The sequence below is a fragment of the Ochlerotatus camptorhynchus genome, unplaced genomic scaffold, assembly GCF_037179485.1.
Source record: "Ochlerotatus camptorhynchus isolate MF236.1 unplaced genomic scaffold, CSIRO-AGI_Acam_v1.1 ptg000298l, whole genome shotgun sequence".
NCBI classification, from domain to species: Eukaryota; Metazoa; Arthropoda; class Insecta; order Diptera; family Culicidae; genus Ochlerotatus; species Ochlerotatus camptorhynchus.
Window position 1 is genome coordinate 1164629 of NW_027040786.1, and position 21142 is coordinate 1185770.

At 38.9% G+C, this 21142-nt stretch overlaps 1 protein-coding gene across 2 annotated transcripts in view; it reads left to right on the plus strand.

Moving 5' to 3' along the window:
* LOC135706940 (homeobox protein Nkx-2.1) overlaps positions 1–20820 on the plus strand; it is a 122009-nt gene extending 101189 nt beyond the window's left edge. For both annotated transcript variants that reach the window (XM_065228628.1, XM_065228629.1), the window contains 2 exons: positions 9771–9857; positions 19854–20820. In XM_065228628.1, the coding sequence (XP_065084700.1) occupies positions 9771–9857; positions 19854–20321 (555 nt within the window). In that variant the 3' untranslated portion in view covers positions 20322–20820. The remainder of the gene's footprint in view (positions 1–9770; positions 9858–19853) is intronic.
* Positions 20821–21142: the final 322 nt, after the last annotated feature.

The window sequence follows — 21142 nt, forward strand, 5'->3', positions numbered from 1 at the left end:
TGGATGATGCGTTCAATTTGTTCGACTGCGATGGCGTCTCCCATCTGGACCATGGAGGTACCCTCTTTGGTCTTGAGGAACTTTATCCTGACAACATTTCCGTACAGGCAGAACAGATTGAACAGTTGACTGTGTTGTTTTCGAGTCCGGTTCCGGTCAGGTCAGCGGTGCGTCCTTCATCAGTCCGATGTGTGCTCCGGCAGGTGTGGTTTGCAGTTTTCCGACGGATGTGAAAAATTCGGTGCAAATCCGTTTCCTCCACCGGCTCCCAGAAGGGCTGGTTTAGGACCATGGTTGACTAATGATTGACGTTCGTTGTGCGGGGGTCGGCCTTCCGCCGAAGATGAAAGGATCGTGTAGCAACGGAGCTCGGAGACGGCTGCATCCAATGTGTAGTCCCAACTGGATTTCGCGTCATTTTTGAAAACATTGAAAAACAAAACAAGAACAAGAGCTGTTAAAATACCGGGTTGCCAATCAAGGCATTTTTCACAAGCAAACAAAAGTCAGTTAAATGACTTCTTGGCACCGCCGGTATAGCTGCGGCACGCTGAGGTACGCTGAGTAAAGAGCCTGAATTTATAAAGAGACGACATCTTATCCATTTGACAGGTCTTTTGCTCGATTTGACAGACATTCGATTGTTCCAATTTTGACATGTCGTCTCTTTATAAATTCAGACTCTTTAACGCTGAGAAAAAAGTTGGCGCAAAATAAGTGTGTAGAGTGACCATCCCTTGGGTGTGACTGACAATTCTCAGCTACAAAGTCATACGAATTTTAACGATATCTTTTGAAACATGCTCAATTACTACAAATTATTCTTTATCGGCCATAATAAATTATTTTTGAATCATCAGTTGATTAATTACTTATTTGCCTCCATGAAATACATATCAATTTTGCGGTCAGAAATAAATGTAATTCAATAGACATTGCTCCACGCTCCAACGATTTCATAAACCACAATGTTGTTGGACAAGTTTTTGGCAATCTATGTATCTAACAAAGTATGTATAGATTAAATTTATACTATTCATACTAAACCAAATACGACAGGGCATTAAGAAAGTGTTCTCATCTTCATTATAATGCTATCATCATCATCACCTTAACATCGCACACCTGAACAGCTGCTCTACTTTAATCCAATCACAGAAACATAAACTCCTACTGCTGTAACAGAAATAAAAGAAGGTTTCCCAGCAGTTTAAGAGCCTTAAAGAGGTTAGGAACCCATTTGCTGGGTGAGTCAGAAGCAAACTCAACAACAATTGCGACTTCCCGTCGGGTTGCGAATCATATAAGAGGACTTCTTGAAGCCCGGTCAGACAACTCTAGCGTAATATTTTTACAGCGATTGCGATTTAGTGTGAAGCCAACCAGAAGGTAGACCCAGTTTTTTTTTTTCATTTTAGCATGCCGCAAAAAGCAGCTTTTCTTGCAATTACAACGCAACCGTGATCACACAATAGGGTGAACCGCTGCTGCGTCTCGAGGATGCTTGTTTTTCTGTTCACCCTCGACTAGGCATGTATTTTTTTTCTACTTCCATATATTCCGTTGTTCGTCCAAGAGGATACCTCCTGCGCTTCATGGCCTGCTGAGTTTTTTTTTTATTTTTGGACCGCAAGCACTTTGTACATGCACGCGTGAAAAAGGAGTATAATAACAAAATATATTAATCAGATTACAGAACCGAGGAACATTGTTCGCCGGGCGCAGTAGGATTTCGATCGGGCTGGAATGGAATTTCAAGTGCCGTGGCAATCGGGTGAAAAGAAAATTTGCTTTGTGTTTTCTTTATTTTTTCATGAAATATCTATTTAAAACCTATTTGGCATGAGAAACAATCATCCTCGGGGCCAAAGGATTATATCACCTCTTGTTGTGAACGGTGACTTAGTTGACCGTCAAATAGGGCTTGTTCAGATTATCGACACCTTGAAACAGAAATATAAAATGCAGTTACCTACTGTTCTATTTCAGATTCCGCGGCGGAACATCTCAAAACTGAGTCTAACAAATGTTTGAATATGTGAGCAATATGATCGAAAACGTTAGAGAATTTGGCATGCGATATGCGGCTTTACGATTATCCTTTCCAAAATAAGACGTGACCAAAGGGCTGGACATTTTATTTCTAAAGCACCCTACAAGCCTAAATCATGACCCACGTAAAAGGCGTATGTAGAAACGGTGGATATAACTCATTTTAGCAAAAATATATTGGGTCAAAACCGCCTGAAAATTAAGGTTTAGAAGCAGCGCTTGCATTGGATACAATAAAATGATTATTGTTTTCATCCCCATCACCAGGATGCCATTGTTACTACAATGTCACTTTGAGCTAGCGAATCAAGTTGCGCGCATCTATCTTTACACGGAATTCCTTAAAAATTTATTTGGAAAAGAGTTCGTTTAACTGGTGGCAGGTGCTCATAATAAGTGTATTGAAGAAATTTACAGTTTACAAAAAAACATACACAGGTCCTTGAAGCCACGGTATAGATCAGCACCCCGGGCAAGTGAGACTTTTCAAAAAAAAATTGGAACCAAAGTTTTAGCTTCTTTTTAAACTTGTTGTGAACACTTGTGGTCTTATCTGTTCACATCACATTTTGGTCTAATATACTTATGATGATCATTTGCTACAAGAAAAACAAATTCTTTCCTAAATAATTACAAATAAAACATTGTTTCCCTAGTTTAAAGTTATGGATAGCTAATAAGTGCATCCATATGATTTTTTGTTTGTTTATTTATACAAGAGGTTTTCAGCCTAAAGGCTGGTTCGCCGCTGAGGGCATCCATACAACGTTCGAAAAAATCATGTAAATTTCTGCGAGATATAGCGCACATAAAATAAACGCTAGATTTGGCATACATTTACGCGATATTAGCAATATTGTATGCAAGATTGCAAACGATTTCGCTGTTTATGCCAAGTATAGCTCAAAATTAAACGAACGGAGATTTTACGCGATAGTTAAAATTAAGAATGTTTTTCTGTGTATGATGGAGATAACATCAATAAGTATTAACTGAAACTGTAATAAGTTTGTTAAATAGATTTATCAGGATAGCCTACATTTGTGATTCTTGAAAGAATAAATAAATGAAAGAAACATAAATCTTCGAGAGATCCACAAAAAATCTCATAGTGATAGCAATGTTTAAACTATTAAGCAGTGTTTTAATGATACGATAGTGGATCGCTAGCTTTCATGCTAATAAATACTGATTTTGTAGTCAAAAGTTGTAATACGTCATTTGGAGGACCCATAATGTTTTAAGTCAATGTGTAATTACCAGGATATTCAGCAGAATTTTCATGCACGTCTTAGGACCACCAAAATCATCTCAGCAGCAAATAGTTCGATTTATTCACTTTAATAAAGTGAAATCTGCTCTGCTACTTAAAACAAACGGCATCTCCATAGAAATCGGGTGACTTAAGTAACATCCAGAAACTTTTTGATCGGAAAGTGCTTACCAGAGATACCAGATTTACAGTCATATCTGTGATTTTACAGACTTTTATTTTTTTCGTTACAGAAATTTAAAGACTTTTCAGTTTTTTCACAGATATTTGCAGACTTTTGTAAACAAGGTAAAATTTCAAAATTTATTTGGTTACACTGTTTTACATCTTTAATCAAATTACACGTGCGATTCATTTTGCAACTCGCAGTAGAAATTTGCAAGTTTTCAAATCCACCACACGAGCGAGCTGTCACTGTTATAGACGCAATGTCATTTAAATAAGGTTCCGGCCAACAGGCAGCTTGCTGGTGTTAGAAGCAAAAATATTAAGAACATTGCTGAGCACTCTACGGACGACGTCACTCTACCATAACATTCCATACTGCGTACCGTGAGATTTACGTCAATGCCAACAGCTGTTTCGTGTAAAAAGATAAACATTGCAATGAAATACGAACACCAGTAAACATGTGCACATTTAACTAACACCAATAAGCCTGTTGACCCGGACCTTATATAAACGTCATTGTTATCGACGGTCATGGAGATTGCTGACGTTTATCGTACGCACACTACGTCGCGTATACGTATACGCAAAATATTTTCATCACGAAAAAAATCATAGCTGAAAATTTTCCTGATGAAAACAAATCACTGATAATCACATTTTAGCAATCTCTATAGTTGTAGAGATTATCTTGTATCTTTCTTTATTAAAGAGACTTTCAGCCATCGGCTGGTTCATCTCTGTATAGAGATTAGTGACGTTTAACGCACGCACACTAGCGAGTGCATCGCCGTGTAAAGTTGTTTATTATTTTCCTCTGGCTAACCTAAAAATGTATGAAATTAGATCTGCCAAAATGAGTTTGACAGCGATTTGTTATGTATATTCCTCTGATTTTAACTAACACGCTCTCACATATAGCACCAATACAACCGGACGTGAAAATCTCAATGGACCTGTCAATGTGTTGCCATGTTGTATCCAAAACGAACATTTTCCATACAATTTGACGGTTTGTTTGGATACGTCAACTCACGTTGGTCGTTCTAAAACTTGACTATCTATGGTCACTGTCACTGAAAAAGTGAATGAAACGGACAGTGTGTTTCCATCCTATTCCATCTTTTTATTCGAGAACATCCATCCCCGGATGCAGTCTTGGTTTGTGATGAACGAAGCAGCCATTTTCGCCGTTTTGCACCTGAATAAGAGTCGTAAAAATGTGGGAAAAATCGGGAAAAATCAAAGGAAACCCGAGAGAAAACCACGTAACGAACTTTTTCAAAGGTAATTGTTGAAATTATTTCGGAGGTCTTCAAAGCAACTCGTCTGTGTTCCCGATCAAGATAGCTCAAAGCTGTAATTTTATTTAAGGTTAGGATAGCAACAATATAAATTCATGTTTTCTTACATTTAGTCTCCTTACACAATGTACCAATGAATGTAACAAATAAAGAATTCAATTTTCTCTTATCCAGTCTAGAAATAAGAATATAAATCAAATAAAAGGTACTAATTTACTGTAGTATAATATTTACGTAATAATATATAATGTTGCACTCGATTCACCAGATAATGACAAAGCAATTCTACATTTGACATTTGTATCGTCTGACAATTCGACTGACATTTATCCTATATATTCTTCTCGTTCACGAATACTCTCACGCTGAAACAAGGGACCGCCCGGTGACTGCATTAACCACAACAGTAATAGTACGTTCAGACTACAGAGTTATAACATGTTATAGCGCTATCTTGATGATGGTTTCTGTTTTGCAATTAGTTGACAACCGTTATAACATGTTATAACTCTCCAGTCTGGACAGCGTTTAAGCTATACGTTAAGGAAAATCAATCATTATGTTGAGCTCCATGTGATTTGAAGTATCGCACGATGCATTTCGGCGCATGTCAGAATCTGTCGACTTTCCGGGGGTACCCGGTACATCTGAAAGAGGCCATTGTGATCATTGGGTCTGAATATGTCCACGATTGATCTTATAGTAAAATTCAGATGTTATTTTAGGTGTTTCATGATGAGTTTTTGATATATCAATTTTTGCGAATTCCCCAGTGGAATCTAGAATTCGGACCCATAATTCCGATCGGGAATAAAAAAAATAGCGATCTATGGGGATCTGAAAAACATATTTTGGAACTTGCTCCACTCAAATTGGATGCACGATGCTTCAGAATCTAATAAATGGATGAAACGTGGACATCTCGTACCGTACGTTCCTATTTTGGTAATTATATGATTATTTGGTTGTTGGAAGCATCAAAGCTAGAAAGGTTAAGTGATGCTCCATTTTCTTCTGACGGTTGGGACATGAGCACCAACTCTTGTCCTAGCCTTTTATGCACAGAACAGAAGGGGAAGTGCAAACAAATCGATGAATCAAAAAGTGGTTCGTTTTTCTGCTTAACAAGCAATGTGTTGTGGTAGCGTTCCACACGGGCTTTCTATGTGCACTCACACTATTATAGCATGCTGCCTATATTAACTGCAGGCAGAAGATGCCTTCTACCGCTAGGTGCGCTAGTGCTTGCAAATGACAAGTGAAGCCACTTTCTGAGTTCCACTCCTGTACTTTTATGGCTTATGGCTATAGCGCCATTACTCGCTTTCTGAAAAGAGAAGAGGGAAAGTAAAAGGAGAAGGACAAAGGGAAATGGATTATGTAAACTCTATGAACATAAACAATATTTTTGATTTGAAAAATACAATATAGAAATGCATAACGGCGTTGGTCACTACCCGAGTCTTGTCACTATTATCAAGTCATAAAAAGTAACAAGCACTGAAATGTAATCCTTTGATTACTGGAAAATCCTGATTCCCTAGTTTGAAATTGTCACGACTAAGGTTCGGTGGTAGATCCTATACCAGTAACGCACCAAAAAAAGGTGATCTCCCAACTTTACTGGTTTGAAAAGATAAAAATTTACAAACTGGAACGAACTCACCAAGTTTAGCCAATTGAACCTGAAGAGTGAGCTTCACTTATACGAACTTACATACATACATACAGTGTATTTCAAAATTGATCGTACAGCTGTATTTAAATTTTAGAAAAACGGCTCTAAAAGCACAAGTTAAAAAGATACGGCTCTGAGTTTTTGGCAGCTGACTCAGCATACCTTTATCAATTATTATCTCATAATTAGGCATATTTGGTTGATTTTACAAAAAGTTAGAGTAATTTAAGGAAAACACCTTTTACTTGAAGAACCTTATTTTCTTGAAATTAAATGAACATAACTTCTTGAAATTTTGCTCATTTTTAGCCGTAGTAAGGATCATTCATATGCCAATAATTTCACTTAAATTCGTCCACTAGGTAAAAAGTTGAGTGTTTTACTAAAATAAATCTAACTTCATATAGGCTCTTCCAATAAAGACCAAAACTATAGCAATAAATCAATAATCATCTGTTCAACCACCAGCCACGATTTAAAAAAAAACTATGCACTATGTTTCAAAAAATGTCCTCAATTGTCAATTTTGAAATTCACTGTAGATACATAAATGTACACACACAGAAAAATTTTCCGATCCCGTTGAGATGAGTCTATTGGTATATGCCATTCGTCTCTGCGGGCACATAACAGAAGGGGAAGTGCAAACAAATTGGTGAATCAAAAAGTGGTTTTTCTGCTCAACAAGCGATGTGTTGTGGTAGCGTTCCACACGGGTTTTCTATGTGCACTCACACTATCATAGCATGCTGCCTATCTTAACTGCAGGCAGAATATGTCTTCTACCGCTAGGTGCGCTAGTGTTCGCAAATGACAAGTGGATCCACTTTCTGATCCGAAGTTCCACTGCTGAGCTGCGGGTCTTCGAACAAAATTTTTCACATTCTCAATTTTTCAAGTGATACCATAGCCTTTCAGTACACCTTGGTGTACGAGAAAGGTTAAAAGGTTGGTATCAGCAAATTGTGTTATATTTAGCCAAGTTTTTCTCCCCCAGGTGTGTAATTATTTTGCAAAATGTAATGAATATGTTCCTTATTACATCTTATTTTAAAACTGTATTTGTAAAATAGTTACAGCAGTGTTTAGCGCCAATTCATCGTACTTGGCTTCGTTGTACAGTACTCTCCATTTCTCGATGATCTTTATTTCGATATTCCTTCCTTCCTATCTGAATCGTTTCAGCAACTCTGATCCTGATTCATCGACATTTTTTAAGCACGAAGCTTATAAATTGCTCTTTTGATTGTCGATTTCTCCATATTTAGGTGGTGGAAAGTTGAATCTCTCGTTCCCACGCTGCTGGCGTGCAAAAGGACCAGTACTAAGTTACTAACGGATTTCCACACTACGTGGCATATAAGATCGACTCAAATTTATGTTTAAATTACTCCAACTTTTGATAACATAGTTTACTTGTAGACTTAGTAAAATTTTCCGAGCCTCATAAATCTTTCCGAATATGACAAAAATCGACGAAAAATTTACTCATTCTAGAAGTATACACTTAAAGAATAAATCACATAGCCAATGGAAAATATTCATTAGAATTTCACATAACTTTCTTGTGTATTCATAATTGGGAATTGCACATCACATGAACCTTGTGTGTCAAATGAAATTTAATTTATAGAACTCATGTGATCACATGAATATTATGTGAAATTCAGATAGATATCATTGGTTTTGTTAATGGAAAAATATCATGTGCACTCCCAATGGAAACTACATGAAAACTTTTAACCGACTTTGCTCGGGTAGTGAACTTGGCTAAAAACTAGGAAGAATGGCAAAACATTGATAAAGTCTCCCACGAAGTCCATAAAAAGGAATGATGCGAAAAAGAAATATCGCGAATTGGTTGCCTGTAAATTACTGATTACCAATTCGCGATATACTCCACATAAAGTTGATCGATGTTACAAAGCCATCCATGGATCTTACTGACTACCATAACCATTACCATTACCATTAAAGTTATATAAATAAAAAGGTTCTAACAGTTATCTTTCCGAAAATGTATGGAGAAAACAAGAATTAGGAATGGTAATGGTTCTTAACAACCCATTATTTAGGTCAACTTAAAAAAAAAAACAACACATAAGGTTAAAACTTTATCACACAAACGTTCTTGTTAAGTTCCATAACCATTTCAGTTAAAGTTCAGCAGGGATTATAAACAATTTTTAACCATTTTCGGTAAGGTCAAATTATGTTTCGCTTTTATGCGGGACCTCTTGCTTCCGGTTAAACTTAACCGGAACGAAGAAGCTCAAGCTGAAGCATTTCCAACCACTCGAACATAAATTTCAGTCTACTTGAACCGAAAGTATGATTGTCGGAGGAGCCTAATAAACTAGGTACACCACGCGTGTGGAGATGGTGGCGCTGACGATTCCATCAAACACGTAGCCCTCCTACATTCCTACACTCGTTGGTCTCTGGGGCACTAATGAAATTAGAACACTTTGAAGCTCGTGAAACTTTTGCGCCCTACATAGGCAACACACTTGGCGTTCACTTCCGTACCCAGTGAGACATGTAAATGGTGTGGGGTGCGAGGTGTACACAAACGCCATGATACTCGAGAAGAAACGAAATGCTGCCGCGTACTGCACCGCCACAGTCAGTGTGGTGCTTGGCACTCTGCAGGTTTGCAAGAAAACATCGAAAAAAGTTCCTCCTCAACGCGAGTATGCACGTGAATCACAGAAAGAGGTCTGAAGATGGCTCTTTACAGCTCTTGCGCACACAATAAGGCGCGTCAACAAGAGGGAGTTATAAAGCTGTATTCAGACATGAACGATATTGGCACACGCGGGGCGGGATTTGCGTTGGTAAGAGAGAGAGAGAGAAAAGCACTGATTGTCTCCCTCATCCGCTCCGCTCAGGCACGCTCGGGTCTGAATACACCTTGCAACGCTCTCTTTTTTCCCTCGCGACTTTCAAACGATCCGCGCCATTCTCGTGTGTCTCTTTCGGAAACTGCTCTACTGCGGCAAATCTACGACAGTTACGGCGGACGATTCCCTTTGGTTTGCCCGTTTTCGACTCAACGTCTACTGGCCTTCTATGTTTTACTTTTTCCTTCGGCCTACGCCATCTTGTTTCCCTCGATTGCGTCTTCGCTTTGGTTCACTGCCCGCGTTCCTGATGGCTCTGGTTGAAATCAACATTTCCTTCTTATTTCAAACCAACCGACGGCGACGACACACCCAATCTGCTGTAAGAAAACAAGACTTATAAACCTGAAACTGATTTTTGTCTCTCTTCCCGTCTCTTTCTTCTTTTGCAGGTTAAAATATGGTTTCAGAATCATCGATACAAATGCAAACGGCAAGCCAAGGAGAAGGCAATGGCAGAGCAGAACCAGCATAATCAGGTTAGTATCGGTGCTTAACTTTGGATAATTAACTGGATGCTGCGTCATATATGTTGTACTAGACTGGCCCAAAAAAAAAGTAAGAGGTTGTATCCAAGACAACTCCGAAGATTTGACGTAGGATTACGTGCTCGGTATTATTCGGCGATTGTATTAGGGAAATCGCTTTTTGCAGGCAATCGGTGATAGTTTTGATCACCATTGCAACAGTTGGTCATGTGTGTAATTTTCAAAAGTGACCTATTTAAAAATGATAAAGTGTTCATTTTAGCAGATTCGTCGAAAAATTCCAATCGATTGGCTTGTTTGGAACTAAAATCCATCCGCTATTGACAGAGTTATAAGTAGTCAAAACCTGACCACTTTTAGTAACGCGGTCGATTTTGGTTTTTTGAATTTTCACTCCCAATATATTTTTTTTCCATTATTTAACGTCGGTCTCTGTTCCGCAATCTAGTGCCAATCACCGACGGACATCGATTGCCATCCACTGACGGCAATCGAATGTGCAGGAAGGCAGCTTCCACACCTGCGTAGGATATCGCACCCATTCAATACACATAGGCCGGGACCAACGGCTTTACTTCCCTTCCGAAGGAAGACGTGACCAGAGATTTTTATGCCTCAGAAAAATCCCACCGACCTCGACTAAGATTGAACCCAGACCCATTGGGGTGTTAGAAAGCAGTCACGCTTACCTCTACACCACCGGCGCCGGCTCACTCCCAATATGTTGCCGAAAGACTTAATCCTACGTCAAAATAAAAGCTCCAATTTTTCACATGCCAACCTCTAGGTTTGTGCCTTTGGGTGACAAAACCACTCTCTGCTATAGCTATAGTTTCAGCTCATTTTGTTGTAAGATGAGCTGGCGCTTTTAGTTTGAATTTTGTAAAATATATTTGGTTAAAATATATGAAAAAATGACACCCCTTTACTTATTCGTTTATTAAAAAGTTTTTATTTTCTCGATTTGGTAGAGATTTACATAGCTTGTAGGTTGAACAATGTGTAACAACTCTACTGAATACTATATCATGAATCCAGTTAGATTTATTGAGATATTCACTTTTGAATGCATATGAGCATTATGTATTTGAACATTTTATCCAAATCGTATATACAGGGTGTTCGATTCCTTAGTGCAAATAATTTAAGGGGCGATAGAAGATCATATTTGAAGTAAAAAATTGTTCTACGCATATGATCAAATCTCAAAAATTACTGAGTTATTGAACTTAGTAATGTTTTGGTCTATCTATGCTTGCCATAACTTGGCTCTAACTCGAGAACTATGCCATTGAGCACAACACTCCATTGGACTGCTTGGTAAAATTCGTACTTAATAGTGTCGTTTCTACTTAAGTAAGCTGTTCTATGAAAAAATGCATAAACTGAAACTTAAATGATTTAAGATATTATGGGTGTCTTGCAGTACCACTTCTTACTGCCTATATAACAAGTCTTAGAAAATATTGTGAAATAGTTCATGAAATGTCTACCCTATGTTTGTTGCACCCAGCGTGAAATAAAGGGTGTCCAACATTAAATAGCATCACGGAAAAAACGCTGTAGAAAATTACCTAGTTGACCGATTCTTTTCAAACTTTGAGACATTAAAAAATAACCCATTATTAAGCTTTTGGCATATTTATTTCATTTAACTTCAATATCATAACCGTACGCTCACACCTTACGCTTAACTCCACTCATTAAGTTCTGTACAACATCTGACTGCAGCTTCTTCTGTACGGAAACCCACTTTTTCTTCATGTCTTCCTCAAATTTGACCTCCTTGGGATGCTTCCGTAGTGCCTGCTTCATAATAGCCCATTAGTTTTCGATGATCCTTAGTTCCGGTCCGTTGGCTTCGTACCACTCCAGGACAACATTTGAATAGTGGCACGAAGCTAGATCCGGCCAGAAGATCGTAGGGTCCTCGTGTTGCTTCAACAGAGGAAGCAGACGCTTCTATAGACACTCCTGTAGGTAGATCTCCCCGTTTACAGTCCCGGGAGTCACGAACGGCGTACTCCGTTTGCCACATCATGTATTTCTTGGCAAACTTTGAAAGTTTCTGCTTCCTTACTTCCTCTGGAACATAAAACTTGTGCTAGGCGGTGAAGAACAATAGCCCCGAAAGCTGCCGGAAGCCCGCCTTGATCATCCAATAAGGCTTCGTCAGCATCTGGGTGTACAGTTTCCGGGCCCGTGACTTTCTCACCGTATTTTGCAGTTCGTCACGATGTGGAGCCTTCTGCACTTTGTACGTATGCAATCCCTCCCGGTCCTTGGCACTTTGAACGAAAGACTTGGATAGATTCAACTTTTTGGCCACATCCCTGACCGAAGCATTGGGATTCCACTTAAACGCTTTCAAGACACGCTTGTGATCCTGATCACTAATAGAACATCCATTCTGACCGCATTTCTTCTTTTTTTATGCTCAGAGTTTTATAGTAACGTTTAATCACACGACTCACAGTTGACTGCTCGATTCCGAGTTGTTTTCTGATGTTCCGATGAGAAAGTTTAGGATTTTCCAGGGGCTTGCGCAAAATCAATGGGTGACGCCATTTTTTCCAACTTTCGAAAAACTGACAACGATAAAAATAAAGTGTAAACAATACACTCTGAACTACTTCTACACAAAATTTCAAGAGAAAATACCCAATGGGTAGTTTTCTGCAGCGTTTTTTCAGTGATGCAATTTACCAGTTTCATTGTTGTATGTTTTCTGATATTTTCGCTTATGAAGATTGGAAATTATCAAAGAGGCAATAACTTTTGGTATTATAAAAAGAAGGTTACTGGAGTAGTTGTTAGAAATTTTACTTTTATTTAATTTACATAAAATCTACTCGAATGGTATGTACTGTTTTTTATCTTGTTCGTTTATTTGGAAGGCTCAATCGCGTTCGCATTACGGAGCCAATAATTAATTGTTCTTTGTTTGAAACAAAATTCACTTAATTCTATGTCTAGTAGGAGTTGGGCCGAATACTCGTGGCCTACCCGAGGTTAGAAGGGTACAACTTGAGCATTTAAAAAAATATATCCTACGCAAAATTAGAAATTAAATTGTTTAAGAAATCTTGAACATGAAAGTTTTTTTATCTAGATGCTGGAAAATAAATTCTAGATGATGGATTCAGCTCATTTGAAGATTATAACCATGAAAGATTCCTTTTCCAGGATAATTTAAATCAAATTAGGATTAGAATTCTATGTTGATTCTGAAAAGGATTCCTGGGGAGTTATGAGAAGAACCCCTTGTTGAATTGCAACATAACTCTGAGGGATTGTGTGGAGAATTTAAAAAGAGTTTTTAATTTAAATTAAAGGCAGTTTTTTCCTGAGTATAATTCTAAAGAAATGCTCATTTTAAATACAAGGAAATATAAGCAGAAAATTCTAAAAAGAACTCAATGGAAATTCTGGTTAATGTTTCAACGGAATTTAGATAATAATAATTGAGGATATTTTTAAGCCAATTATAAGAGGAAAACGTCAAAAGATTTTGAATTCCATAACCTTCTCAGAGTACTAAGACATCTCTGAAAAGAATGCAAAACTGATGCTGGAGGGTGAACCAAGGAAGTCCTGTAAATTATATCAAGGCAATTATAAAGACCAAATTAAGTGAACTGTTGGGAACAGTTTGAGAGAATGATAATGTTGTAGAGTGATTTCTATGTATTTCAGACAGTGTTAAGAGTTGTTTGCAGAGAATTCCTAGAATGTTACTGGAAAAAAAAACAGATTACATACCAAGTTTATACTAAGGGAATTCATTCACACCGTGGAATTGTACAAACCGAGAGTGGGCAAAGCTTGGAACAAATATGCGTTGCCTCCATGATCAAAGGCAGAAAGATTTTAATTTGTACAATCGACAAACCACCGGACAATAGTCAAGATGTAATCGTAATCAATGACCACGTTTCCTCCCTTAATGAGCTTTGTGTAAAGTATTCGACTGGTGACGCTCTGCTGGTATGTGGTGATTTTAACCAACCACGCATGCGCTGGTATTCAATTGACAATGTGATGTTTCACAGCACCCTTTTGGATTATGGATAATTTGGGCCTTGGCCAAAGGAAACATGTGCGCAGTCCGCTCGATCGCATTCTCGATCTTGCCTGATTGTGAGGCTAATGTGATTAGCTGCTCAGCTCCGTTGCTACCCGTTGACTCTCACCACCCCCCACTTGAGATCTCTCTACCCGCGCTTGTGGTGTGTGACGAACCGATTGAAAGACATGAGGAGCGACCTCTTAACTTTCGAATGATTGATTTTGCGGCCCTTTAGGACTTTTTGATAAACGTTGACTGGAATGCGATTTCTACTATCATCGAGGTCGATGGAATGGTGGAAATTTTTTGTTCCATTTTGAACGATTGTTTCGAATGTTCCACGAATTCGGCCGTCAGTTTCGCCCGGCTGGAATACTCTTCGTTTTCGAGGTTTAAAACGCACTCGCAATGCTTGTCCATGGAAACTACGTCGTCAACGAACGCCTGGCAACAAACGAAGTTTTCAATAAACCAGCAATGCGTAGGACCTGTTTTTGAATGCCATTCTCTACTTTACGTATTGCGTGTGCAAATGGGTCTGAGACGAAATCCACATGGTTTTTGGCGCTTTGTTAACTCCAAACGGAAAAGTGCAGTGATCTCAACGAATGTCTATTTGAACGAAACCTCAGCGTCAGCTACATGGTCATGCCAGTTCCCGCCTCAAACTTGGAAATCGATGAGGCCACCCAGGATGTTCCTACTGATTTTGTTCAGCTTGGACTATTTGCTGTAAATCCCAGAAATGGCTGCAAATAAGCTGAAACGTTCGTTTGTCTCTGGTCCTGACAGTTTACCTGCAGTTATAATATGTCGTTGTATCTGCCGCTTTAGCACAACCGTTGTGTCATATCTTCAATCGCTAGCTTCAGCAAGCAAAATTCCATCGCATTTGGAAGCAATTTTTTATGACACCCATTTTCAAACGTGGCAATCGTCACGATGTTGTTAACTATCGGGAAATCACGAGCAGTGTCTGTTTTTATCATTTACCATCACACGCAAGGGGCAGCGCTTCAACCCAGTGTAGATGATTTTTTTTTAATATCAGTAATATGAGTTCATTATATACATCAACGAATACGCGTTTGTTGATATTCACCACTGCTTGATTATCCAACCCAAAATTGTCAAAATCAGAAGCGATCCTCACAAGCAAGATAATCAAATTCATTTTGGGCAAAATGATTATTTTGAATAATGCCGATTCCAGAGCCTAAAACCTCGATATTATCATCAATTCAGCATGAGGCAATAATTTTCCATCAATCTGTGTATAAAAATCAACACAACACTTTCTACAGCTCTGTTTTTGTTTTACATGAAAATAATCATTTTGCATTTGATCCCCAAAATCATCCCCATCGAGATGAAGATGAATATTGATATTGACAACGGCGATAATAAACATCCAGCCACGAATGAAAAAAACAAATGTTGACTTCGATACCTAGAGGTTGCCTTGATCAAGAGAATGTGTTTATGTCAAAATTCAAATTCATGCAGGTAGTTGGTCTATCGGTAAAGGTTGTCTTCGTTTTCAGCTAAGTTGAGTGTAGAAGGAATGATTTGTATCAGCACTGATCACGAGTCTCTCAGCTGTCTCGTAATTGTTAAGGGCCACCCACATTAGATCCGTTTGCGTTGCGTTGACGTAAATTTGACAGTTAGACAATAGATTTAGCTGTCATTTTGCCGCAACGCGTCCGATCCGGATCTAATGTGCGTGGGCCTTTAGAGACGCAGCTGTCTTACCGCACTCATAACGAATATACGTTGTATCCGGGCACATGAACTCGTCTATGTTTGTATTGAAAATGCTATGTTAAATTATACGCACCACGGATACAAAGTTTATTCGTTATGAGTTAGGTAACACAGTAGGCAAGGAGGCAAACGTAAAAGCTCTATCCTAGAGCTGTACTAAAACATCATCCTTTGTTCGAATGAAACCTCAGACCATTCAAATCGAAACATCGAAATCGATTTTCCGAATGATAATTGCAACCGGATGACAATTGTTTTGTAATCAGATCATACTTTAACCATCAAATAACATACTCAAAGTGGTCATTTTTATACGATCGATGAGGAGATGAAATTATAGAGTTGATAGTTCCGTTAGAGTACAGCAGTGTGGAAATTGTATCTAGAGAGTAGAAAGCGAGCAAGGACAACTTTAAGGAAGGTACGAATCGGGTTGATCATCTCTCTTTACCAAACTCCCCAGTTGGCGAGGGATGATGAGGGGTATCCTTCCGCCACCACTGGCAAAAACAGATGATCGCCGATTTGCTCATGTACCTACGATGTGTAGAAACAGTTCTATTGATTGTACCGCACTCAAGTCGTTATCTGAAGGGAGGCATTTGACGGTTAGCATCTTCAACTATGTAAATCAGATCATGCTTCTCTCAAATACAGGATGAACATTGAAGGATGAGAAGCGCACGAACTTCAGTTGAAATAGGTAATGCTCTCTGTAGAATGATTGTCATCCCAAATTGAAATGCATATGGAATTGGTTCAGCCCCATAACGCAAATCATCCAAAACGAATAACGAGGTGAAAACATATTCATCACTAACAGAGGTGTTAACACCATTGGAAAAGCGTGGAAACAGAAGATTGTCTATTTTGTGGTAGAGAATGTTTCCTCTATCAACAAACGATTTTTGTATCCATTATGGAAAGACTGTTAACTGGTTTTCAATATGGAAATGTGAACAATAGAATTTCAAATCTAATTTACAGCATTTGCAAGTCATCCTTGTTTGTTTTACAGCAAATTTTCAAATAATTTCCAATTTTCCTTTATTTGGATGACAGTCATATGGATGCTCATCAGTTGTTGATGAATTCAACCATAAGGCAATCATTCGGAATTCGAAAGCATATTGTTAAAGGGCTTGAGCAATGCAATAATCATTCGAAGTATTGCGGATGTTCTCGTTCAGTGCAGTGTAAGAGAGGAGCGGTTTTAAGCCAAACTGCCCACACTGTACAAAAACATCCGCAATATTTCGAAAGATTATTGCATTGCTCGACCTTTTTAACAATACGCATCCGATTTTCGGATGATTATCTTATGGTTGAATTCGTCAACAACTGATGAGCATCCATATAACTGTCATCCAAATAAAGGATGATATTTATTTGAAAATTTGCTGTAAAACATCCAGCGCTCAGATGTCAACAATTAAAGAATAGGATATGCATCCGAATTTCGGATGATTGTCTTATGGTTGAATTCGTCGTCAGATGATGAGCATCCATATGACTGTCATTCAAATAAAGGATGATTTTTATTTGGAAATTGGCTGTCAAGCCGCTCAGAGGACAACAATTTACGAATAGTATGACATGTAAGACATACTTTTAATAAGATATTTAATTAGATTGTATATATTTCCATTCTGAATAGCTATAACCAACCATGGATTCAAAAATTCGCCGTTGGTAGAGGAAACTTCCTCCACCACAAAATAGACAACCTTCGGTTTCCATGCTTTACCCATGCTCGTACTAGCTCTGAGACCAATAGCTACACCGAAAATAGTTTTCATGTAGCTTCCATTGGAAACGCAAATGATTTTCATCCATAAACAAAATTAATGGAATTTATGCGATCACGTTAATTTTATATGATTTTTCATATGAATTTCATCTGCCTCATAATATTCATGTGATTTTGTGGTGGGTTTTAAGCTATGTGATCACATGAAAGCTATGTGAAATTCATATAGTTTTCATCCATTAGATATGTGATAAATTTTTTGAGTGTATGCTTCCACCTCGTTTGTCAGCTCAGATCAGCAAATGACGTTCGATAGAATTATTTACATCATCATTTTGAATGATTTCCGTTATGGGGCTGAACCAGTACCATATCCATTTCAGTTAAGGTTGACAATCATTCTGCAGGGATCATTACGCATTTCAGCTGAAGGCTCTATCCCTGTTCATAACATTGTTTATCCTGTATTCGAGTGGAAATTCATCGGATTACAAAACAACCCAAGTAACAATTTGGTTTTATGAGGGTTCTGTAGACCATGATTTAGAATTGTAGAATGCTATAAAACCTCTATAAAGCATGCAATGTTACTTAGGAACCGTGATCCGGTTGCAGCTATCGTTCGGAACAGCGATTTAGATGTTTCGGTTTGAATGGTAGAGGTTTTATTCGAACAGAGGATGGTATTTGTGTACAGTGTAGGTGATTTCTAGCAACACTGCGATCAAGATAGGCTCTGCTCGATTGGCTCTGGTTTGACAGTTCGTTTGGCTCAAAATCAGCAAGTCGCCCCTTTCTTATACTAGACCCTCTCTACTCTATCCCAGGAAAAAGTGGTCGCGCGCAGGGATATTTATACATCAGACCACAATAGACACAGAGTTGAAAAGTGCACTACAGGTACAGTGTGATCTGGGAGATGTACCAATGGCAATCCGGATGGAGAATTCCCCGCAATCAAAAAGGTGATGGTGGGCCAAAAGTAATGGAGGTAATCCAAAAAGAATCCTCAATCCTGCGACACAGCACTGTTGTGGCAATCGATAACGGAAACAAAGCGCAACGTTGCAATCATTGCAGAGCATTATAGATAGGCAGAGCAGGTGATGGATAAAGCATGTATGGTTGTAATACAAGTTATAGGTAGATACCCAATTCAAGAAATGGTTGCGAGCTCATACGAAGGTTCCGTGCTCACCAAAATTAATGGAATCTGCGTATACAGTTACTACGCACCTCCAAGATGGGCATTGGGGCAGTTAGTGGATGGACTTACTGAAGAGCTCATTGGACGGAACCGATCGTCATTGGAGGATATTTTAATGCTTGGGCAGTGGATTGGCGGAGCAGATGTTCCGACGGAAGATGGTATAGACTACTGGAAGCTCTAGCAAAGCTTGAAGTTTGGCTGTCGAACAAAAGCACCGTACTTTCTGTAGTTCGTCGCTGGTGGCAAGCATGAACTGGAGATTGTGTGCGAGTGGTACAGCCGGAGCGACCATCAGGCGATCCGGTATAGCATCAGCCACCGGAATCCTGTGATAATACGGAGGACGAGAACTAGCGGATTGACGGCGCCGGTGGTGTAGTGGTAAGCGTCACTACTTTCTCACCCCAGTGTTCCTAGGCTCAATCCCAGCTGAGGTCATTGGGATTTTTCTGAGGTGAAAAAAGCTCTGAAGTAATGCCGTTGGTCCCTGCCCATGTGTTCATGGGTACGATATGCACCCAGGAGCGATTCGATTGCCATCAATGGACGACAACTGTAATCAAATTGAGTTTTCATTTTGATGAAACAGCAGAAACTTAATTTCGAATTGCTTTCATTTTGATATCCGACTTGGCTCATGGAACCAATATCTTCACAATATTATGGTTACATCAAAATCACGACGCTCCATTTCAAGACAATAGGGGAAATGTCTCTAATCTTGGCCTATGGATCTAAGATTGGGCCCATCGCTAAAAATCTGCTATTTATCAATTTTATCTAGATGAACGCGTCATTGGGACAGTACTAATGGATATTTATGATTGTTATTGAAAATTTAGTCGATTGCTGAATTTATGTATGGGCCCAAATTAGGAACACTTAGGCCAACATTACATACATTTCACTTACATTTTAAAAACTAGAATAAACATAAATAATTCGGCACTGTCTATTATTATTGGGAATCATCTCTTTACAGTGCATTCCGTTTTTGTCGATTTGCGCTGAAATTTTATTGTTTTGTATTTCTATTTAATTCAGGAGGACATTTGCATCGATAATGTTGCTTTAAAATAAAGACACTTCATTATTATTAAACCTTGTCAAAATCATCAAATATAAAAAAAAATATTATATACAACGCCTTGTTCAGAGCACCCACTAATGCAGTTCTCGTTTTTCATCCAGTCAGCCAGCTCACCACGACGTGTGGCCGTACCAGTACTAGTTAAAGATGGCAAGCCGTGTTCCGGCGGCTCTAATTCAAGCGGTTCTGCTCAACAGCAGCAACATCAGCAGCAGCAGCAGCAGCAGCAGCAGGCTCAACAGCAGCAGCAGCAAGTAAGCGGCAGCAATAGTTCCCTAACGTCCAGCGGTGGCAGTGGAGGTGGAGGCGGTGGCGGAGGCGGTGGATCCAGTGTGATTCTAACCAGTGATTCTAACAATACCCACTCACCGGACACGCCCACCACAACGCTGCTATCGTCGTACAACGGTAGTCACAATGTGACCGGCCAGATGCTGCAGCAGCCGTGCAATAACAGTCTCATGTCCAACAGCCTGGCCATGGCGTACCGGAACCAGAACAACTTCATGGCCAACAGTCATCAGCAGCAGTGCGGCAGCTACTTGCCTCTGCAAACCCGAGCCTGGTAATATTAGGTGATTTGTTAGGTTTTTTTTAAACTTTCTTTAAGCATTCACGGATTCACTGCGGTGTTGACCATTTCTGTTCTCTTTGAAGACCACGTGAAACAAAAGACAAAATCAACTGTTAGCTCTCGAAATAGTTCGTTTTACTTAATTTTATAAATTAATATATTTTAGCTACGCTGTAGATTTGATTTTCTCATGCGTAGAGAAACGGAATACTTACTAAAATGAAAAGCTGTAAATATTAACATAATAGCCAATAAGACGATTCGAGTATCTGCATTTTACACGTCACTGACCGGATGATGGCTAAGCACGAATCGCGACCGGTCACTGACTTGAAGAATGGGAAGAACTATATGGAAATAACACTGGATTTGAAATTTAAGTACAATTGTTACAGTAGTAAGCATGTAAAAAGAAGAAAACATGTGGAACACCAACCGGCCGCGTACATCGACAAAATTGCAATAAAATTACTCATGTATTTTGTAAATTCCTTTTCTCGGAAAAAAAAAACAACAACATCCAACTCATTGTAGAACCGATGGGTGTCCTTCTATCGTTAAAACTGAGTTAGAGTGTCTAGAAATTTTCTCATTCTAGAGCACTTCTTAACTTAACGCGATAAAAGAACACTCCCAAACAAAAATGGCACCGACAAAAAGTAGTAGGCATATACAGCTCCCAAATGTCACCACGACAGGACGAACAAAACAAATCTCAAATTAATTAAAGTGTAAATAGCATTGAACCCGTTAACGTTTGCCAGCAAAAGAGACACGACCGAACAAAAACCAGAAAATAATTAAATTCAATCCGGA